Source organism: Galeopterus variegatus, unplaced genomic scaffold (genome assembly GCF_000696425.1).
Source record: "Galeopterus variegatus unplaced genomic scaffold, G_variegatus-3.0.2 Scaffold1392, whole genome shotgun sequence".
Lineage (NCBI taxonomy): Eukaryota > Metazoa > Chordata > Mammalia > Dermoptera > Cynocephalidae > Galeopterus > Galeopterus variegatus.
The window spans coordinates 73555-97204 of record NW_007727503.1 but is presented as its reverse complement, the minus strand read 5'-3'; the positions used below and the strand labels follow the sequence as shown (position 1 = coordinate 97204).

Genomic DNA, 23650 nt, shown 5'->3' with positions numbered 1-23650 from the left:
TAATTCTGGTTACAGCTCAGAAGAAGACAGGAAAACTAAAGAAAGTCTGAAATTTCTTAGAGATTACTTAAGTTGTCATGACCAGAATGCTTATAGAAATGTAGACAGTAAAGACCACACCGATAAGTTCTCAGATAAAAATAAGGGATAGCTTATTTGAAACTGGAGTAAAGGCCATCCTTGTTATACAGTTGCAATGACCTTGGTTGCATTGTGTCCCTGACCTGGGGTGTTGTGAAAGGCCAAACTTGAGAATGATAAAATTCTAAGCAGCAAAGTGTTCAAGATGCTTTATGGCTATTTTTGGCTGCTTACAGTGCGATTTAATAGCATAGGGATGGCTTAAAGACAGAACTTATAATTAAAAGGGAAACAGAGCAAAACAATTTGGAAAATTTGCAGCCTGACCTTGCAAAAAGTGAAAAAGCATGCTCAGGTGTGTCCAAGCAACTGTTTGCTTAAGAAATGAGTACTTATTAAAAGGAGTCAATGGTCATTAATCAAAACAATATAAGAAAGTTCCCAAAGGCATTTCAGAGATTTTCACAGCTTACCCTCCCATTACAGCCCTAGGGACCTAGAAAGGCAGAATGATTTCAGGAGATGAGTCCAAGGCATCAGCCAGGGTTGCCTCAAAACTCTGCTCCCTGAATTCCAGTGCAGCTCCTCTCAGCCACCACAGTTGTGGGTCAAACAAATCCCTGTGGAGCTTGTTGCTGCTCCTTCAGATGGCACAGGCAATAAGCCTCAGTGGTATCTATGTGGTGCTAATTTTGCAGACATGCAGAGCAGAATTTAAGAGCTGTGGGGCATGGTTTCTTCCAACTAGATTTCAAAGAATGTTGCAGAAAACAACCTAAGCACAGGCAGAAACCTGCTGCATGGGTAGAGCCACAATACGCCTACACTAGAGCAATGCGCAGTGTAAATGTGCGGTCAGCACTGCTACTGGGACCCCAGGACTGTACAGCTATCAACAGAGTGAAACACCTGCCTGAGAAAGCTGCAGACACCAGTGTGCAACTTGATCTCAAGAGAGCTGGAGCATGGGTTGAGCCCAGACAAGCCATATGGACAAGGTTGCCCAAAGCCATGGGGGACCACTGCCTGCCCCATTGTGCACAGAATGCTAAACATAGAATCAAAAGAGATTATTCCCCAGCTTTAAGATTTAGTGTTTGCCCTGCTGGGTTTCAGACTTATTTGGGACCTATTACTCCTTTCTTCTGGAATATTTCTCACTTTTGAAATGGGAATTTGTACCCTATGCCTGTCCCACCATTGAATCTTGGAAGTAGATAACTTGTTTTTATTTACAGGCTCACACCTGAAAGGAGGTTGCCTTGAGTTTCCCATGAGACTTTGGACCCTGGATTTTAGAGTTGGTGCTGAAACAGCTTGAGACCTTTGGGTCTATTGGGAAGGAATGGATTTATTTTGCATTGTGAGAAGGACATGAATTTGGAGGTCTGGGTGGAATGCTATGGTTTAAATATCTCCCCCAAATTAATGCGTTGGAAACTTAATCCTCACTGTAACAGTATTAAGAGGTGGGGCCTTTGGAAGGTAATTATGATTAGATATCATCATCAGGGTGGGGTTTCTGTGATGAGATGGGTGGCTTTATAAGAAGGGTAGGAGATAGGGAACCCCTATCTCTCACTGTACATGAAAATCAACTTGAAATGGATTAACGACCTAAATTTATGGCCCAAGACATGTAAATACCTAGAAGAAAACATAGTGGAAATGCTACACTAAATAGGAGTAGTAGCACGTTTTTAAGCAAGATTACAAAAGCACAGGCAACTAAAACAAAAACAGGCACAACTAAAACAAAAATACACAAATGAGACTACATCAAGCTAAAAAAGCTTCTGCACAGCAAGGGGCTCTATCAACAAAGTGAAGAGACAACCTAGAGAATGGGATAAAGTGTTTGAAAACTACATATCAGACAAAGGGCTAATATCTAGAATATATAAGCAACTCAACACAACAGCAAAAAGAAAAACAAACAAAAAATGAACACACAAAAAAACAATTAAAAATAGGTGATGGGCAAAGGACCTGAACATACATTTCTCAGAAGATGTAGAAATGACCAACGAGCACAGGAAAAAAAATGATCAACATTACTAATCAACGAGGAAATGAAAATTAAAACCACAAAGCACTACAGTTAGATGTGATAGTGTCTACTATCAACAAGACAGATAACAACCAGTGCTTGTGAGGATACAGAGAAAAGGGAAATATCCTGTATTGTTGGTTGGAACATAAATTGACACAACCATTGTGGAAAAGAGTATGGAGGCTCCTCAGAGAACTAAAAATAGATGTACTTTACAACCCGGCTATCCCACTATTAGGTATACACCCAAAGGAAATGAAATCAATATATCAAAAAAGACACCTGTTCTCCCATGTTCATCACAGCACTATACATAATGTGATGGAATGTGTGGAATACTTTTTAACTGTAAAAAGTGAAATTATGTTCTATCATTTTCAGCAACATGGATAGAAATTATTGAGTTAAGTGAAATAAGTCAGGCACAGAAAGGCAAATACTGCATGATCTAATTTATATGTGGAATATAATTAAAAAAAGAGGATCTCATTGAAGTAGAGAGTAGAATAATGGTTACCAGAGCCTGGGAGACGAGGGGTGCTGGGGGAGAGAAGTAGTGGACTAATGGGTACAAAACTCTGTTATCTACTTTAAGTGCGTCATTGTGCAGTATATGCATGGATTGAAAAAATACACTGTACCCTATAAATATGTACAAGTAAATATAATAAATAAATAAATAAACAGGAAGAGAGATACGAGCAGGCATATTTCTGCCCTCTCTACACGTGATGCCCTTCATTGTGTTATACGCTAAGAAGGCTCTCACCAGATAAGACTCCTTGACCTTGGACTTCCCTGCCTCCAGAAGTGTAAGGAATAATTTTATCTTTTTTTATAAATTACCCAGTCTGTGGTATTCTGTCATGGCAACAGAAAATGAACTAAGGAAATTAAGCTGTTTAGATTTTCTCTTATTCTAGTGTCACAGCTGATATTGGGGTTTTGCTCAGAAATTTTTCAATTTCATTAAAATTTTCAAAATCATTCACATAAAGTTTTTCTTAATATTCTTAATTATCTTGTTTTATGACTGTAGGAATGTGCCCTTTTTAATTCTTATTTTAATGTGTGCCTTATCTTTTCTTCATTTGTTTGCTTGGAATTCTTGCTAGATATATATGTATATTATTTTTCATTTCTATTTTTCTTATTTATTTATTTTTATTAGCATATTCATTATTACAAATCATAGTTATTCTTTATGCCCCTACCAGAACAATCACTCCCCAAACCCCCATCCTCCCCCTTCCCCATTTCTAGCATGCTTAGGTTTGTTGTCTCCTTTTGAAAGTTCAAAGTACTATTGTGGTCTTTACTTTCTTCCCTCCTTCCTTAATTACTTCCTTCCCTCAGTTCTCTTTTTCTTTCTTTCTTTCTTTCTTTCTTTCTTTCTTTCTTTCTTTCTTTCTTTCTTTCTTTCTTTCTTTCTTTCTTTCTTTCTTTCTTTCTTTCTTTCTCTCTCTCTCTCTCTCTCTCTCTCTCTTTCTTTCATCTTAACACCCAGTTAACAGTGAGGACATGGTGTTTCTGCTTCTGTGTCTGGCTTATTTCACTTAACATAATTTTCTCCAGGTTCATCCATGTTGCTGCAAATGGCTGACTAGAATTCCATTTTGTATATATATCACATTTTCCTCATCCTGTCATTGCTGATGAACACTTAGGCTGGTTACATACTTTGGTTATCATAAATAGAGGTGCAATGAACATGGAGGAGTACTGTCCCTTCAACATGATGATTTCCATTACTTTGGATATATACCCAGTAGTGGGATTGCTCGATCATAATGTAGTTCTATCTGTAATTGTTTGAGAAACCTCCATACTGTTTTCCATAATGGCTGCACTAGTTTACAGTCCCACTAACAGTACAGAAGAGTTCACCTTTCCCTGCATCCTCACCAGCATTTGTTATTCTCAGTCTTTTTAATAATGGTGAGTCTAACTGTGGTGAGATGATAACTCAATGTGGTTTTGAGCTACATTTCCATGAGTATTAGTGATGTTAAACATTTTTTTCAAGTACCTGCTGTCCATTTGTACGCCTTCCTTTAAATAATATCTGTTCAGATCCTTTGCCCATTTTTAATTGGATTGTTTATTTACAGTGTAGTTGTTTGAGTTACTTACATATTCTGGATATTAATCCCTTATCAGATGTATAGTTTGCAAATATTTTCTCCAATCCCATAGGTTGCCTTTCCACTCTGTTGATTCTTTCTTTTGCTGCGCAGAAGCTTTTTAGATTGATATGATCCCATTTTTTTTTCTTTTGTTTCCTGTGGTTTGGGGGTCTCATTCATAAAGTTTTAAACACTCCTACCCCTTGGAGTGTTTCCCCTATGGTTTCTTTTAGTAATGCTATGTTTTCAGACCTGATATTTAAGTCTTTAATCCATTTTTTTTTTATTTTGGTATATGGTGTGAGGTACAGTTTGTTTCATTCTTCTGCATATAGATGTCCAGTTTTGCCAGCACCATTTGTTGAAGAGGTAGTCTTTTCCCCAATGTATATTCTTGTTGACTTTGCCAAAGATTAGTTGGCTGTAAATATGTGGGTTGATTGCTGGGTTTTCTATTCTGTTCCATTGGTCTGAGTGTCTGCTTTTACATCCATATCATGCTGTTTTGGTTGCAATAGCTTTGTAATATAATTTGAAGTCAATGTGTGTTATGCCTCCAGCTTTTTTTTTTCCCCTCAGGATTGCTATGGTTAGTCAGGGTCTTTTGTTCTATACAAATCTTACGATTGTCTTTTTTTTTTTTTTTTTTTTTTCTATTTCTAAGAAGAATGTCATTGGTATTTTGATGGGCATTGCACTGAAGGTGTAGATCACTTTGGGTAGTGTGGACATTTTCACATTGTTGATTCTTCCAATCCAAGAGCATAGTATGTCTTTCCACCATTTTGTGTCCTCTTTCAGTAATGATTTGTCATTCTCATTACCGAGATGCCATTTATATTCAATGTATATTAAAGGCAAATCTATACAGAGAGAAAGCAAATTAGTGGTTGCTTGAGGCTGGAAGTGAAAATGGGGATTAGTTGTAAACTGGCTTGTGGGATCTTATCAAAGATTTGAAAATATTTAAAACCGATTTATGGTGATACTTACACTAGTAAAGTTAGTGAAGTCACTCATAAAAGTTAGTAAAAATTATTAAATTGCACACTTGATGTGGGTGCATTTTATGATATGTAAAATTTGTCCTAGTCCATGGGTGCTGTTATAACAAAATATCTGAGATTGGATAACTTATCAAGAGCAGAAACTTGTTTTTTTCACAATTCTGGTGGCTGATACATCTCAAGGTCAAAGTGCTAGCAGGTCTGGTTTCTAGTAAGGACTTTTTTTCCAAGATGCTGTCTTATTGTGGCATCCTCCAAAGGGAGGAAATGCTGTGTCCTCATGTGACAAAGGCAGAAGAGCAAGAGAGCCCAGGGATGTGTGAAGCCTCATTTATAGGGACTTACTTTCATTCACAAGGGAGAAACCCTCAAGATCTAATTAAAGGTCCCCCTTCTTAAAGCTACCCCATTGGCAACAACTGAATCTTAAAAGGCACACATTAAAATCATACCAAATATACTTCACTAATGTTGTTTTAAAAATAAAAGTTATTTTCAGCCTCTAATATTCAAACTTAAGCCTGAAGAGTGTGAAATTATATGGATAATTATGCAGTCTTGGAATCACTGGACAAAGATCAAAATTGACTTTTAACTCTGCTTGGATTGACAAATATAACTTTTTATGACTGTATATACTTTCTGCACTGATTTAGAGAAATTTTATAGTGTGTGAGACTAGAATTCTCACTTGCCTCTAGGAATTTTTTAAAATTTTGAGCTGTTTTATGAGTACGGACTCATCTAACAGAAAACCAAACAGGAATTTATACTACTAAACATTTATATGTTCTACAAAGCAAAGTTTAATTACAAATACAGTAATATAGACTGCAATCATTTAGAAACGCTGAGAAGTTTTGTTCTTCACCGGCAGCAAAACCCCAACAGCAAACGATGATTACTTCGCTAGTTTCATGGAGGCTCAGTTTAGTTTTCTAGAAACCCAAATGTACACTTAGTTATATTCAGTATCCAGAATCTGATGAATGAAGTCCATGGGTGAGTTGAAATTTATAATTTTCCTGTAATTTTTTTTAAAAAAGGAAATGAAGATAATGTTATCTATGTTGAGTGTAGTTGATTATATTATTCCTTATATTTTCTGCAGTTATTTGTCCTTTGTACATGTAAACATAAAATTTATGTATAAATGAGAATGTATTACAAAGTGTTAAAATTAATTTGTATAAAAATACCAAATAAGACGGTGTTTACACAAATTATTTGAGATACGAGATAAGATGTAGTTCATAGACAAGCAATAAAGGAAATAATACGGGTAAAAGGACGTGTATGCCAGATAAAAATATAAACATGGGGGTAGAGAAAGAGAAATACACTGAATTAATATATGGGATAATTTAAATGCAAATTGACTGAAAAACAGAAAAAAATACTCTATTGAGTTTAAATATATGTAATAAAAATATATGACAAAATGGCATAAAATTTGTTTTACAGTCAAAGTGATCAAAGGTTGACATTTTTAAGGAAGTAATAAAAGTAGGAATGGTGTAGTCTCTTAAGAAAACACAAAAATAGTCAAATAATTATAATCAAGAAATTAATGGAAAATGATCAAATTTAATTGCTTACCAAAAATAATGTAGTGGAAAAAAACATAGAATAGATGAAAAAACATGTAGTGAGATGATAGATATAAACCGAAAGTATTAGTTACATTGAATGCAAATATCCATATATTCCAATAAAAGACAAACATTATTAGACTGGTTTTAAAATATCATATGCTACTTAAAAGAAGCACATATTAAGCACTAAAGTAAAGAATTGTTAAAAATAGGAATATAAATATATATATACCATGTAAAGGCTAAAAATATGAAAGTGTATATATCTATATATACCTGAAATCTTAGACTTTTTGGCAAAAAGCATTTCTAGAAATGAGACAGATTTCTTAATAATAAAAGGGATAATCTACCATGAAGATATAAATATTACAACCTTTATTTTTCCTAACAACACAGTTATAAATTATGGGAAGAAACAGCTAACAGACTAAAACAATAAATGAAAAAATCCAAAAGCCTAACAGGAGATTTTAACATACTTCTTTTGGTTAATGATAACACAACTATACATGACACTAGAAAAGGAGTAGTAGATTTGAACAATATGATTAACAATCTTGATGTATGTAGAATATGGCATTCAAAAAACAGAATAAACATCCTTTCCAAGTGTACTAAAACATTTACTAAAATGGACTATTTTATGAGACATAAACAAGTCTCAATTAATACTGAAATATTTAATTCATATAGTATGTTCTTTACTGCAGTGAAATCAAGCTGTAAGTCACTGTTAGACATAAAGAGAAAATACTGAAACGGTTGTTTGTTTATATAAGCCAAAAGCCAAAGAGGAAGTCACAAAGAAAAGTAGAAAATATTTGAACTAAGTGATAAAGAACATGGAACACATGAAAACTATCTTTAGTAAAAGCCATTTTTACTGAAATTATAGCATTAAATAAATATTTTAGAGGAATAAAGAAAAAGTAAAAATCAATGATCTAACTTATCTATCTCAAAAGTTAGTGAAAGAGCACCAAATTAATTCCAAATACAATAAAATAAATAATAAATAAAATAACTAAATATTAATGAAATAGAAGACATATAATATAGAGAAAAAAGTTGTTTATTTCTTTGAAATGACAAATACTTGTTTTTCTAGTTCTTTGAGGTGTAGCATTAGATAGTTATTTGAAGTCTTTCTCTTCTTTTGATATAAGCATTTATTGCAATAGACTTCCCTCTTAGTACCGCTTTTGCAAGATCCCACAGGTTTTGGTATGATGTATCTTTACTTAGTTTCAATATTTTTTTTTGATTTTCTGTTTAATTTCTGCTTGCACTAATTCAGGAGACTGTTGTTTAGTTTCCATGCATTTGTATAATTGCCAGAGTTTCACTTGTTATTGATTTCTAGTTTTAATCCATTGTGGTCTGAAAAGATACTTGGAATGCTTTCATTTTCTTTAAATTTGATAACACATGATTTGTGATCTAATATGTGGTCTATATTGGATGATGTTCTATGTGCTGATGAGAAGAATGTATAGAATATATATTTGGCAGTTGTTGAATGAAATGTTGTGTAGATATCTGCCAGGTCCAGTTGGTCTAACGTGTATTTTAAATCCCGTGTCTCTTTATTGATATGTTGCCTGGAAGATCTGACCAATTTTGAGAGAGGAATGTTCAGGTCACCCACTATTATCATATTAGGGTCTATCTTTTGCATTATGTCTAAGAGTATTACCTTTATATATCTGGGTTCTCCAGTATTGGGTGCATATATATTTATGATTGTTATGTCTTCTAGCTGGATATATCACTTTATCACTATATAGTGACCTTCTTTGTTTTTTTAAAATAGTTTTCAGTTTAAAGGCTACTTTATCTGATGTAAGAATAGCTACTACTGCTCATTTTTGGTTTCCATTTGCATGGTAAATCTTATTCCATTCTTAACTTTTACTCTCTATGTGTCTTTACAGGTGAGGTGAGTCTCTTGAAAACAGCATATATTTGGGTCTAACACACAATCAAATTCATGCACAACAAACAAGTTGCTAACCCAATCAGTCAGTCTGTGTCTTTTCAATGGGAAGTTTAATACATTTACAGTTAGGATTGTTATTGACAGGTATTATTTTACTCCTGCCATTTTATTGCTTTTTGTATAGATATTTTAAATATCTTTTGTTCCTTTCTTCCCCTTTTATTTTTCATGTTCAATGTTAGATGGTCTTTTGAGGAGACATGATTTAACTTCTTTTTTTTTATTTGCATTTTTTTAACAGTGGGTTTTGCTCTTTCTTGTGTATTCATAATAGTGAGTATAGTTTTCTGAACAAAAAAATTCAAACCTAAAAGTAGTAGATGAAAAGAAAATAGACAAACCATTAGCTAGGCTAACAGAAACAAAAACAAAGAAAAAAAGAAGAGAGAAGACCCACATAACAAAAATTAGAAACAAAAAGAGAGACATTAGCTGATACCTCAGAAATAAAAAGAATAATTATAGTCCATTACAAACTCTACTGTATGCCAATGAACATGAAAACCTGGAGGTAATAGATAAATTTTTGGACACACACAAACTGCCCAGACTGAATCAAGAAGACATAGAAAACCTGAACAGACCAATAACAAGCAAAGAGATTAAAAGAGTAATCAGAAATCTTCCAGTAAATAAAAGCTCAGGACAGGATGGCTTTATAGTTGAATTCTATCAAACTTTTAAAGAGGAATTACTACCAATTCTCTTCAAACTATTTCAAAAAATTGAAACAGAAGCCATTCTCCCAAACTCATTCTATGAGGCTAGCATCAATCTGATACAAAACCAGACAAAGACATAACAAGAAAAAGAAAGTTACAGCACAATATCCTTGATGAACATAGATGCCAACATCCTCAGCAAATTATTAGCAATCAGAATATAGCAACACATAAAAAAATTATAAAAAATTAATCAGGATGGATTTATCCCAGGGATGCAAGGATGGTTCAACACATGCAAGTCAGTAAATGTTATACACCACATCAACAAAACCAATGAGAAAATCCATATGATTATCACGATAGATGCAGAGAAAGCATTCAACAAAATTTAACATCCCTTCATGATAAATACTCTGAGAAAATTAGGTATAGAAGAAAATTATCTCAACACAATAAGAGCCACATACAACAAACCAATAGCTAATATCATCCTGAAAGCTGGAAGTTTTCCTTAAGAACAGGCACTAGACAAGTATGCTCACTTCTTTCACTTCATATAATATTTTTGAGGTTCATTCATGTTGTAGCATGTATCAGTAATTATTCATCTTTATTGCTGAATAGTATTCCATTTCATTGGTATACCACATTTTGTCTATTCACTCACCTGTTCATGGAAATTTAGGTTGTTTCTCAACTTTGCTATAATGGATAATGCTGCTATGAACATTCATGTGCAAGTTCTCTAGAACCATTTGTTGAGTGGTCCTTTTCTTTAGCAAATTGCCTCTGTCCCCTTGTAAAAACTCAATTGACAATAAATATAAAGATTAACTTCTATACAATCAATTTGCTTCTATTCATCTATGTCTATATGCATGCCAGTATATGGTCTTGAACTATATAGATTTGTATTAAACTTTAAAATAGTGACTATTTTTTTTTTTCAAAATTGTTTCGGCTATTGTAGGTAATTTGTATTTCCATAAAAATCTTTATATCTACTAGACAAATTCTTGTAAAAAGCCTCCTGGAGTTATGATAAGGATTCTGTTGAATCTGTACATCATTATGGGCAGAAATGCCATCTTAACAACATTAACTCTTTCATCTATCTAAATGGATTCATCTTCTTTGCCCATATTTTGATAGGATTATTTGTTTTAGCAGTGCACAGTTGTTTGTTTTCTTTATATATTCTGGATATTAAATCTCTGTCCGATGTATAGTTTGCAAATATTTTCTCCCATTCCATAGGTTGTCTTTCTACTCTCGATTGCTTACATTGCTGTGGAGAAGCTTTTTAGTTTGCTGTAATCCCATTTACTTATTCTTCCTTTTGTTTCTTGTACTTTGGGGGTTTTCTTTATAAAGTCTTTGCCCAGTCCTACTTCCTGGAGTATCCACTAAGTTTTCCTTTAGTAATTTTGTGGTATTGGGTCTTATATTCAGGTCTATAATCCATTTTCAGTTGATTTTGGTATATGATGGGAGATACAGGTGATGTTTCATTCTTCTGTATTTGGATGTCCAATTTTCCCAGCACCATTTATTTATTTATTTATTTTATTTATTTATTTATTTATTTATTTTATTTATTTATTTATTTATTTATTTTATTTATTTATTTATTTATTTATTTTATTTATTTATTTATTTATTTATTTTATTTATTTATTTATTTATTTATTTTATTTATTTATTTATTTATTTATTTTATTTATTTATTTATTTATTTATTTTATTTATTTATTTATTTATTTATTTTATTTATTTATTTATTTATTTATTTTATTTATTTATTTATTTATTTATTTTATTTATTTATTTATTTATTTATTTTATTTATTTATTTATTTATTTATTTTATTTATTTATTTATTTATTTATTTTATTTATTTATTTATTTATTTATTTTATTTATTTATTTATTTATTTATTTTATTTAACTGGGACTGGCAACGGGATCACAACTCTTGAAGTTGCTCCTGCACCCCGCTCAGCCAGTAAGTGGGAACCGGTCTGTATGTGGGATCCGAACCCTTGGCGGGAGCGCCACTGTGCTCCCAAGCGGCGCACTGTAGCAGTGCGCCACCGGGCCAGCCCGACCCAGCACCATTTATTGAAGACACTGTCTTTTCACTAGTACATGTCCTTGTTGCCTTTGTCAAATATCAGTTGGCTCTAAGTATGTGGGTTGATTCCTGAGATTTCTGTTCTGTTACATTGATCTGACTGTCTGTTTTTATGCCAGTACCATTGCTGTTTTGGTTAAAATTGTTTTACAATAGAATTTGAAACAATGTAGTTTTATGCATTCAGCTTTATTTATTTGTTTTTTGGGGGTTTTTTTTTTGCTTAGGATTGCTTTCACTCTTCAGGGTCTTTGTTGTTTGATATGAATATTAGAATTAGTTTTTTGATTTCTGTGAAGAATGTCCTTGATATTTTGATGGGGGTTGCATTGAATCTGTAGATTGCTTTAGGTACAATGGGCATTTTCACTATGTTAATTCTTCCCATCCATGAACATGGTGTCTCTCTACCTTTTTGTGCCTTGTTTAATTTTTTTCAGTAGATTTTTGTAGTTCTCATTATAGAGATGTTTCACTATCTTGGTTAAATTGATACCTAGATATTTTAATTTTTGGTCAACTTTTGTTAATGTGCTTTCTTGATTTCATTTTCTGATAGTTTCTTCTTGGAATATTAAAATTCCATTGAATTTTGGGTATTGATTTTGTGTCCTGCAACATTACTGAAATTGTTAATCAGTTGTAAGACCTTTTTGGTAGAGTCTAAAGATTTGTCTATATATAAGACCATGTCATCAGCACAGAAGGCAGTTTGACATTGTCCTTTCTAACCTTGATGCCTTTTATTTATTTCTCTTGCTTGATTGCTCTGGCTAGTACTTCTGATAGTATTTTAAACAGGAGTAGCAAGAATCAGCATCCTTATATTATTCCTGTTCTTGTTCCTGTTCCAATATCAGGATGATATTGGCAATTGATTTGTCATAAATGGCTTTTATTGTATTGAGATAATTTCCCTCTATATATAATTTGCTGAGAGTCTTAATCATGAAGATTGTTGAATTCTGTCAAATGACCTCTGCATCAGTTGAGATACTCATATGGCTTTTGACCTTGATTTTCTTATGTAGTGTATAGTATTTATTGACTAGCATATATTGAACAAACCTTGCATCCATGGGACGAAGTCCACTTGATCGTGGTTTATTTTTTTTACGTGTTGCTGTAATCTGATTGATAGTACTTTGTTGAGGATTTTGCATCTATATTCATCATGAATATTAGCCTGTATTTTTCTTTTTTGTTATATCTTTATCTGGTTTTGGTATCAGGGTGATGCTGGACTCATAGAATGAGTTTGGTAGAATGGTTTCTGTTTCAATTCTTTGGAAAAGTTTAAAGAGAATTGATATTAATTCTTCTCTCAAGGTTTGATAGAATTCAGCTGTAAGGCCATCTGGCACTGGGCATTTCTTTGTTGGAAGATTTCTATTTACTGCTTCAATCTCATTGCTTTTTTTAGTCTGTTCAGGCTCTCTATTTCTTCTTGGTTCAGTCTTGGTAGTTTGTATGTATCCAGATATTTATACATTTCTTCCAGGTTTTCATATTTGTTGGTGTACACTTGTTTATAATAATTGCTAATGATTCTTTGTATTTATGTGGTATCAGTTGTAATGTCTCCTGTTTCCTTCCTGATTTTTGTTATTTGGATCTTCTCTCTTATTCTTTTTTGTTAACCAAGCTAATGGTTTGTCTATTTTATTTATCTTCTCAACAAACAAACTTCTTTTTGTATTGATATTTTGTATTGTTTTTTTAAGTCTCTATTTCATTTAGTTCTGCCCTGTTGTTTATTATTTCATTCTGTCTAATATTTTTGGGATTGGATTAATGTTGTATTTCTAGTTCTTTAAAGTATAGTCTTAGGTTATTTATTTGAAATTTTCCATTCTTTTGATGTAAGCATTTATTGCAATAAACTTCCCCCTTAGTAATGCTTTTGCAGTATACCATAGGTTTTGGTATGATGTATCTTCATTTTCAATATTTTCAAGAAATTTTTTGATTTCCTGTTTAATTTTTATTGGACCCATAGGACATTCAGGAGTCTGTTCAGTTTCCATATACTTGAGTAGTTTTCAGAATTTTCCTTTTATTGATTTTCAATTTTAATCAATCGTGGTCTAAAAATATACTTGGAAAAATTACGTTTTTTAAAAATTTGCTAAAACTTGATTTGTGACCTGGTATGTGGTTTCTTTTGGAGAATGATTCATATAATGATGAGAAGAATGTATATTCTGTAGTTGTTGGATAAAATGTTCTGTGGATATGTGCCAGATCCTATTAGTCTAAAGTATAGTTTGCATCTGGTCTTTGTTTGTTGAGTTATTGTCTGGAAGATCTGACCAATGCTGAAAGAGGTATGTTCAGGTCACCCACTGTTATTGTATTTGAGTCTACCTCTTTTTTTTTTTTTTTTTTTAAGGTCTAAGAGCCTTTGCTTTACATATCTGGGTGCTCCACTGTTGGTAGCATAAATATTTATATTTGTTATGTCCTCTTACTGGCTAAATTCCCTTTATAATTAAGTAATGGCTTTCTTTTTCTCTTTTAATGATATTTGGTTTGAAATTTATTTTATCCTATGTAAGTGTAGCCAACCCTGCTTATTTTTTGTTTACATTTTCATCTTATATCTTTTGCCTCCCTTCCACTTTTAGTCTATATTTGTCTTTATAGGTGAGGTGGGTCTCTTGAAGACAGCATAAAGTTAGGTCTAGCTTTTTAATCCAATCAGTCAGTCTGCATATTTTGAAAGGGGAGTTTTATCCATTTATTTTTATGGGTGTTATTGGTAAGTATTACTTTACTCATGTCATTTTATTGCTTTTTGTTTAGGTGTTTTAAACATCATCTGTCCCTTTCTTCCCCTTTTATTTTTCATCTTAAATTAGTTAGTTAGTTGGATTTTTGAGGTGACATGATTTAGCTTCTTTCTCTTTCTCATTTGCATTTTTGTTTTAATGGCAGGTTTTGCTCATTCTTGTGAATCTGTGATATTGATTATTGTTTTTCAGATTCTGGATGCAGGACTCTTTTGTCTATTTCTTGCAGGGTTGCTTCTAATTGTAAGAGTGTTTATAAAATCATAAATGTGCATTGAATTTTGTCATATACTTTTCTGTCTACTGAGATGATCATGTAGTTTCTGTGTTCTACTCTATTAATTAGGTATATTATTACATCATGTGATTTTTGGATGTTAAGGAAATCCTATATTTCTGGAATAAATCCCACTTGATTAATGTGTACACTCTTTATTATATGTGGTCATATTCAGTTTGTTTATATTTTTTGAGGATTTTTTGTATCTATAGTCATGAGGGACATTGGTCCATTATTTTTCTTACTTGTGATATATTTGGTTTTCATATCTAGGTAGTTAATAGCCTCATAATATTAGTTGGAAAGAGATTCTTTCTCCTCACTTCTCAGAAATATCTGCTGGACTGTTAATAAAATTACTTCTTTAGATAATAGAGAAAATTTCACCAGGGCCACCATTGTGGCCTGCAATTTTTATACTGGGAAGGATTTAAATAACATTAAGTTTCTGTATTTATTTTGTCTACTCAGATTTTCTATCTCTTCTTGAGTTGATATAGGTATTTTAAAAAATTTTTTGAAGTTTATTTGGTGATTCTATTTAAATTTTTGAATTTGCTAGCTTAAAGTTGTCAACAGTGTTCCCATATAATTACTTTAATTTATGAGGGGTCTAGCTAAGGGTTTGCTGATATATTAAAAAAAAAGCCCCCCAAAACAACCTTTACTTTATTTGATTTTCTCTACCATATTTTCTGTTTTCTATTTTATTGATTTTCACAATAACCTTTATTATTTCCATATTTTACCCTACCTTTCTGCTGAATTTCACTTCGTTTTCTAGATTTTAAGGGGATTGTCTAGATTATTAGAGAATTCCTTTCTAATATCAGCATTTAAAGCTATACATTGTTATTTAAGCATATATATGCTTATTATATATATAATATGTTATATATATTAATCATGTATGTACATACACACATATATGTTTATGTTTTAGCATATCATGTTTTTAATTTAATTTAAATCAAAGTATTTTTTAATTCATCTTGTAATTTCTTTGACCCATGTGTTATTTTAAAAAGTGTTTATTTACAAATATTTGTGTATTTATTGTTTATTTCTATTTTAGATTTCTAATTTAACTCTATTGCAGTCAGAAACTAGATTTTGTCTGAAATCATTCCTTTAAAATTATTAATATTTATTTTGTGGCTTAACATGTAGTCTACCCTGGAAAATGTTGCATGGGCACATAAAAAGATTGTGTATTCTACTGTTGGCATGAAGAGAAGTCTATATGTTTCTAAGTCAAGTTGGTTGGTAGCATTATTAAATAACCTTCATTGTGTTATTTTTCTGTCCATGTTTTCGATCAATTATTGAAAGTGGAGTATTGAAGTTTCCAACTCTTATTGTTGAATTGCATATTTTACACTTTAATTCTGTCAGTAATATTTTGATGCATATTGGGAGGTTTTCTTAGGGAAATACATCTTTATAATTATAATACCTGCCTGCTGAATGACCCTTTGAAAAGGCCAATGACTTCCAAAGTTTTTATATTTTTCTACAGTAATTTTTTTTTTTTCGTGGGGTCTAATTTGTCTACAATTTGTGTAGAATGAACAGGAGGCAAGATGAGCAGCATCCCATGCACAACCAGTAGCCCAGTCTCAAGCACCAGAAAGCCCTGCTCACCACCTGAGCTGTGAATAATATACAGACCTGAAAAGTGCTCAAAAGACCAATGAAACAAAAAGTTGTTTTTTTTTTTAGATGATAAATAACATAGACATACCATTAACTAGGTTAACCACAAAAATAACAAAAAAATAGAGATGCCCCAAATAACAAAAATCAAAAATGAAAAGGGAGAAATTACAAACCATACCACCTAAAGGCAAAGTATAATTAGACTATTATAAACAAATACTATATGCCAACAACTATGAGAACCTGGATAAAATGGAAACATTTCTGAACACTTACAAACTACAAACACTGAACCAAGAGGAAATAGAAACCCTGAACAGACCAATAATAAGCAATGACATTGAAGCAGTAATCAGCAATATTCCAACAAAGAAAAACCCAGGATGGCTTTAGAGTTGAATTCAATAAAACATTTTAAGAGGAAGTAATAGCAATTCTCTTCAAAATTTTCCAAAAATTTGAAACAGAAGCCATTCTCCCAAATTGATTCTATTTGGCCAGCATCACTCTGATACCAAAGTCAGCCAAAGACACAGCAACAACAACAACAAAAAATAACAGGCCAATATTCTTGATGAACATAGTTCAGAGATTCTCAACAATATAATAGCAATCAGAATACAGCAGCACATCAAAAAAAAAAAATACACACCATGATCAAGTGGGATTCATCCCAGGAATGCAAGGAGAGTTCAACATATGCAAGTCCATAAATGTGACACACCACATCAACAAAACTAAGAACAAAAACCATATGTTTATTTCAATAGATGCATAAAAAATCGTTTAACAAAACTCTACATCCCTTCATGATAAAGACTCTCAGAAAACTAGATATAAAAGAAAATTATCAAACACAATTAAAACCATATATGACAAAACAATCACAAATATCATCCCAAATGTGGAAGAGCTGAAATATTTTCCCTTAAGAACAGGAACAAGACAAGGAAGCCTACTCTCACCACTCCTATTTAACATAGTATTGGAAGTACTAGTCAAAGCAATCAGGCAAGAAAGAAATAAAGTGCATCCAGATTGGATAGGACAAAGTCAAACTTTCCCTGTTTGCAGACAACATGATCTTATACATATAGAAACATAACAACTCTACCAAAAAATTCTTAGAGTTTATTAACAATTTTATTAATGTTGCAGGATGCAAAATCAATAACCAAAAATCCATAGTGTTTTTATGGAAAACAGTATGGAGGATTCTTAAACGGGTGCAGAGAGATCTTCCACATGATCCAGCAATCCCTCTTCTGAGTATATACCCAGAGGAATGGAAATCATCATGTCAAAGAGATACATGCACTCCCATGTTCATCAAAGCTCTGTTTACAATAGCTAAGATATGGAACCAACCTAAATGTCCATCGATGGATGATTGGATAAGGAAACTGTCGTATATATACACCATGGAATATTACTCTGCCATAAAAAAGAATGAAATACTCCCATTTGCAACAACATGGATGAGCCCGGGGATACCTGCACTCCCATGTTCATCACAGCTCTGTTTACAATAGCCAAGACATGGAACCAACCTAAATGTCCATTGATGGATGATTGGATAAGGAAACTGTCGTATATATACACCATGGAATATTACTCTGCCATAAAAAAGAATGAAATACTCCCATTTGCAACAACATGGATGAGCCCGGAGAAACATATTTTGAGTGAAATAAGCAAAGCTCAGAGGGAGAAATACCACATGTGCTCAATCATATGTGGGAGCCAAGAGAGAAAGGAAGGACGGAAAGACCACTGTAATTAGGTGGTCTTACAGAGGGAGGGAACATTCCTAGGGCTACAAAACAGAGTCTGGGGGGTGAGAAAGGGAGAGGCAGGGAGGTTGGGGGATAATTGGGTGGGGACATGGGGTACAAAAGTAATTTCTGGTAATTAGTATGCCCCTAGTATGAACCCTGTCCTCACATCATGGGCACAAGGGGTGACAATTAGCTTTGTATCTCATGAATATTCTTAAAGAAAAATTCAGTAGTGTTTTTACTCTCCAATAAGTATCTACCAGAAAAAGAAATCAAGAAAGCAAACCTACTTACAATAGTCATACACACATAAAAATCTAGGAATCAATTTAACCAATGAGGTTATTTTTATGTAATCCCATTTATTTATTTTTTCTTTTGTTGTCTTCATCTTTGGGGTTTTATGCATAAAGTCTTTGCCTGGTCCTATTTCCTTAAGTGTTTCCCCTGTGTTTTCTTTAGTAGTTTTATATTTTCAGGGCTTATATTTAAGTATTTAATTTATTTTGAGTTGATTTTGGTATACGGTAAGAGGTGCAGGTCTAGTTTCACTTTTCTGCATATGGATGTTCAGTTTTCCCAGTACCATTTACTGAGGTGGCAGTCTTTTGTCCCAATGTATGTTCTTGTTTCCTGTAGAGGACTGTTACCCAAGGGGAGATGGTAGGGAATTCACAAGACATGCTTAGGAGATCAGGGTGGCTTCCCAAGCTGCTGACCTGTGAAGCACCTTAGTTCATTTTAGGTTCTTTTTATAAACCAGTAAAAATAACATATTATACTGATTAAGCCAGCTATATCTGGTACAAAGCTGTTTATAGAACATTTTCTTTTGCCATTGTGCTTGAAGGTTCATGGCTAGCTACTTATCAGCAAAATAAGAGCATAAATTCTTCCTTTACAAAGTTCTTAGGGTCCCGGAGTTCACTCAAAGGTCAGACATTAAGGGGAGGAAAAATGGGGAGACAGGCAAATGGCAAACAAGACTTTGCTGGCATAACTCCAAAATAACAAGGACTCTGTCAACTTGTTATTTAGTGCCTCACATCTCCCCCCTCTGTATTTTGGATGATGAAGACCCTGGGACTTCTCATTTGAAGCCATATTTGGTGGGTAATAGTATGGAGTCATTGCAATTGGTGGTTGTTACAGCAGAGGCAGACTGAAAAACACAAAAGGGCAAATACAGAGACAATTATAAAAGCTACTAACAGGTATAACGTTTGTTGCACCATATTCAAAGGACTCAACTGAGACAATTTATTGAACAATGTCTTTGCAAGTTCCTCAGGAACCACAATATTTAACTGACTGTTTTGAATGTTTAAACTGTCTTGATGTAAAATGTCCAAATCTACACTAAATTTGTTTGAATGCCAGACACCCAGCAGATGGCGAAGTATCCTCTCTCATTCCCATTCTGTTTTATTATAAGCCTTTGTGGTTACACAAATCTATTTATAGGTGGCATGGCATCACGATGACATGCATGTTTTAAAAATCTGTACCTCTTCTCCTAAATAGTCTGCTGCCATTTGAAGTGCATTAAGCTTGATATTAATTTTTCTATCTATCTTCTCTTGTACCATTAAGGCTTGTGAAGTATTTTGAGCCAATTGATTTTCATAATTGTCATCTGATGTGAGTCGTTTGATTTGGCCCCAGGTGACCGGGGATGTCTCCTAGTACCATGTGCTTTTCTACTCTTTGGAGTCAGAGGAATCAGACTTAGGTGCTTCGTTCTCTCCATCACTTATTTGGTTTGATTTTGCACAGGCAGATAGCAGTCTGGCAAGCTGTGTTGGCATTTTCATAAGCAGCTGTTTAGTTGGTAACATTCCAGCTTACCCATCTACCATTAGGCATCCCACAGCCTGCAGTAAATGGGACAAGAAATACTGATACGGCTCATCAGGACCTTGACAGATCTTACTAAGTTCTTCCATTTTAGTGCCGGCCGTGGGAAACCTCCTCCAAGCTTGTTGAGCAAGGGTATTAATCTGCTGATACACATCAGCAGAGAATCCAAGCTGTCATGTTACTGTAGCAAATTCACTTTCTCCTACTAGCATATCAAAGTAGCCTCAAGTCATTCTCTGTGATTGCTCTCAGCTTGTTCATGAGCGCATTCAGAAAACTCCGATTTCCACAAAAGGTATTCATCTCCACTAAGACAGGCTTTTGCTATATTTTTCCAGTTCGCTGGGGGGAGAGCTTTGACCACCATTGTCTCAAGTAAGCTTAAATTGAAAGGAGCCATGGCCACATACTGTGCCTTTGCAGTTTTTTAACTCTTTCAGAGTTTTAAAAGGGAGCAGTTGATACTCTCATACCACTTGTCCCTGAGCAATTAAAGAGTCAGTAACAGGATAACATCTGTATCCCTGCAAGCCATCCTCCCCTCTCTCCAATGCCATTAAAAGAGCCTTCTGTAAAGGAAACATTTGAGGGGTATAGCAGAGGGAAAGGTATGTCTGAGGTGCCATGGGGTCATGGGAAGACAGAGAGGATGCCTTTGAAGACCATTTGCGATTTTGATGGCAGGATTTCATCAGACAGTCAAAAGCCAACAGAAAATCATGGGACTCAACAGCCAAAGGTGGCGGGGGGAGGCCATAGTTCAGTGGGAGGTGATTCTGCCTCGTTATCTATTTCTTCTTTATCCTCTATCTCTTCAGTGCATTCCCTGATCAAAAGTTTTTCAACAACATCAGTGGGGGAAGAAACTATATCAGAAACTTCTATAGGTTTAGAGACAGTTGAGACAATAGGGGCTTTAGAAGCCTCATGGCTAGGGTGTAAACAGTCTTTGATTGAATTCCATTAAGAAAAGGTGTCAACAGGTATCTTAGAGGGACCCACAACACAATAAAGGTCTCGGAGCTGTCTCCCAACATGTTTCCAAGTTTCAAAATTGACTTTCCCTTCTTCAGGAAACCAGGGGAAGATTTCTTGAATGTGATGTAAAAATTTTTCTAATTGTTCAATAGAGACCTTGCAGGCATTGGCTTTAAGCATAGATTTCAAGACTTGGAGAAAGTGGTCCCACTCCTTGCTCCCACCTTTCCCCATTAGTTATACTCCTAACTATTGACTATATGCCTTCATTCCTAAACAAAATAGGTGCACACCCTGAAACACAAAGCATCCCTTACTTGTTTCCAGGAAGTTTCTCCATACTCATTCAGATCCCTGTTCAGTCACCACTTGTAGAGGACTGATACCTGAGGGGAGATGGTAGGGAATTGACAAGACATGCTTATGAGATCAGGAGTGCTTCCCAAGCTGCTTACCTGTGAAGCACCTTAGTTCATTTTAGTTTCTTTTGATAAGCCAGTAAAAATAACATATTATACTGATTAAGCCAGTTATGTCTGGTACAAAGCTGTTTATAGAACACTTTCTGTTGCCATGGTGCTTGAAAGTTTATGACTAGCTACTTATCAGCAAAATAAGAGCATAAATTCCTCCTTTACAAAGGTCTCAGGGTCCCAGGTTTACTCAAAGGTCAGACCTCAAGGGTAGGGAGAAGGGGGAGACGGGCAAACAGGAAGCCAGCCTTTGCTGGTGTAATTCCAAAATGACAAGGTCTTTGTCAACTTGTTATTTAGTGCCTCATAGTTTCCTTTGTCAAAGATCAGGTGGCTATAAGTATTTGGGTTCATTTCTGTGTTCTCTATTCTGTTCCATTGGTCTGAGTTTCTATTTTTATACTACTTCCATGCTGTTTTGGTTACTATAGTTTTGTAGTATATTTTGTAGTCAGGTATTGTAATGCCTCCAGTTTTATTTATTTATATTTTTTGCTCAGGATTGTGTTGGCTCTTCTAGGTCTTTTGTTGTTCCATTTGAATGTTAGGATTATTTTTTTCTATTTCTGTGAAGAATGTCATTGGAATTTTGATGGGGATTGTATTGAATTTGTAGATCACTTTGGGTAGTACTTACATTTTCACAATACTGATTCCTTCAATCCGAGAGCATGGAATATTTTTCCAACTTTTTGTATCTTCTTTAATTTTTTTCAGTAGTGATTTGTAGTTCTCATTGTAGACATCTTTCACCTCTCTTGTTAAATTGATCCTAGGTATTTTATTTTTTTGGTGGCTACTGTAAATGGGCTTAATTTCTTGATTTCTAGGTGTCTCAAAATACAAGAAATTTGTTCTTTCACAGCTCCAGAGTTTATAAGTCCAAAATCAAAATACTGGCAATATTGGTTCCTGTTGAAGGCTTTGACAGAGAATCGGTTATAGGTTTTCCTCCTAAGTTTTGATGATGGTCTGTAATGCTTGGCATTCTTTGGTTCAGTCTCTGCCTCAGTCTCATGGCCATTATTTTCCTATGTCTCTCTGTCCTTATAAGATCATTAATCGTATTTGATTTGGACTTGCTCTAGTTATGTCATCTTAACTTGAATACATCTGCAAAGACTTGTTTACATATAAGATCACATTCACCAGGTAACAGGGGTAGTAGTTCAACACAAATTAGTTGAGATATAATTCAACCCACAATAGTTAGTATACAAACATTACACAAATTTTGGTGTGTTGTTCTTTTCTGAAACCTGGCTGACTTCACTTATTAGTTCTGGAAACTTTTAAATAAAATCCTTGGGATTTTTTTGCATATCATGTCACATGAAAGTAAGAAAAATTTTTCTTCCTTTTAAATATGTGCACATTTTATTTCTTTTTCTTGCCTCATTTAATTATGTAAAACTTCCAATACTATTTTAGGTAAGAGATGTGGGAATGTACATTACTTCATTGTTACCAATTCAGTGGGGAAAGCATTCAATCTTCCACAAGTATGATATTATTCATAGTTGTTTTTTTTGATGCTTTTTATCAAGTTGAGAAAGATATTCCTCTTAGTTTTCTGAGAATTTTGACCACACATGGATGTTGATTTTGTCAAATGCTTTTTCTGTGTCTTTTGTTACATTCATATGATTTTGTGTGTTTGTGTGTCTGTCTGTCTGTCAGTCTAAACTGATGACAGCTGTGTTGTTTTCTTTCTTTGTACACTTTTGTACAATTTTGGTATCAAGTTTATACAAAGTTCATAAAATGAGTTGTGAACTGTTCCCTCTTCTATTTTCTGGAAAAGATTGTGGAAAATTGATGTTAATTGTTCATGTTGGGTAGAATCCTCTAGCAAAATTATCTGGACCTTGTCATTTCTTTTTTCAAGACTTTTTATGACAAACTTTTGAAAAAAAATTATAGGTTCTACAGATGGTTTATTTCCACTTTGTAGAGTTTTGTCAGTTTGTGGTATTGAGGAATTGATTTATCTCTCGGATTAAACATTGGGGTGTTTGTAGTAGAATATTATTAGTTTGTAATGGCTTCAAATTATGTAATAATATCTCCTATTTTATCCCAGATATTGATGATTTGTGTTTTTTTTTTCTTTTCTTTCTAGTCAGAGTTTGTCAACTTCATTATTTTTTCAAGGAACTAGCTTTT

At 33.7% G+C, this 23650-nt stretch overlaps 1 protein-coding gene across 1 annotated transcript in view; it reads left to right on the top strand.

Moving 5' to 3' along the window:
* The first annotated feature begins 915 nt into the window (after positions 1–915).
* The window catches only part of LOC103593692 (rab3 GTPase-activating protein non-catalytic subunit-like), a 54412-nt gene continuing 31677 nt past the window's right edge, over positions 916–23650 (top strand). Inside the window, exon 1 of the mRNA XM_008576723.1 lies at positions 916–1050. Within this exon, the coding sequence (XP_008574945.1) occupies positions 916–1050 (135 nt within the window). The remainder of the gene's footprint in view (positions 1051–23650) is intronic.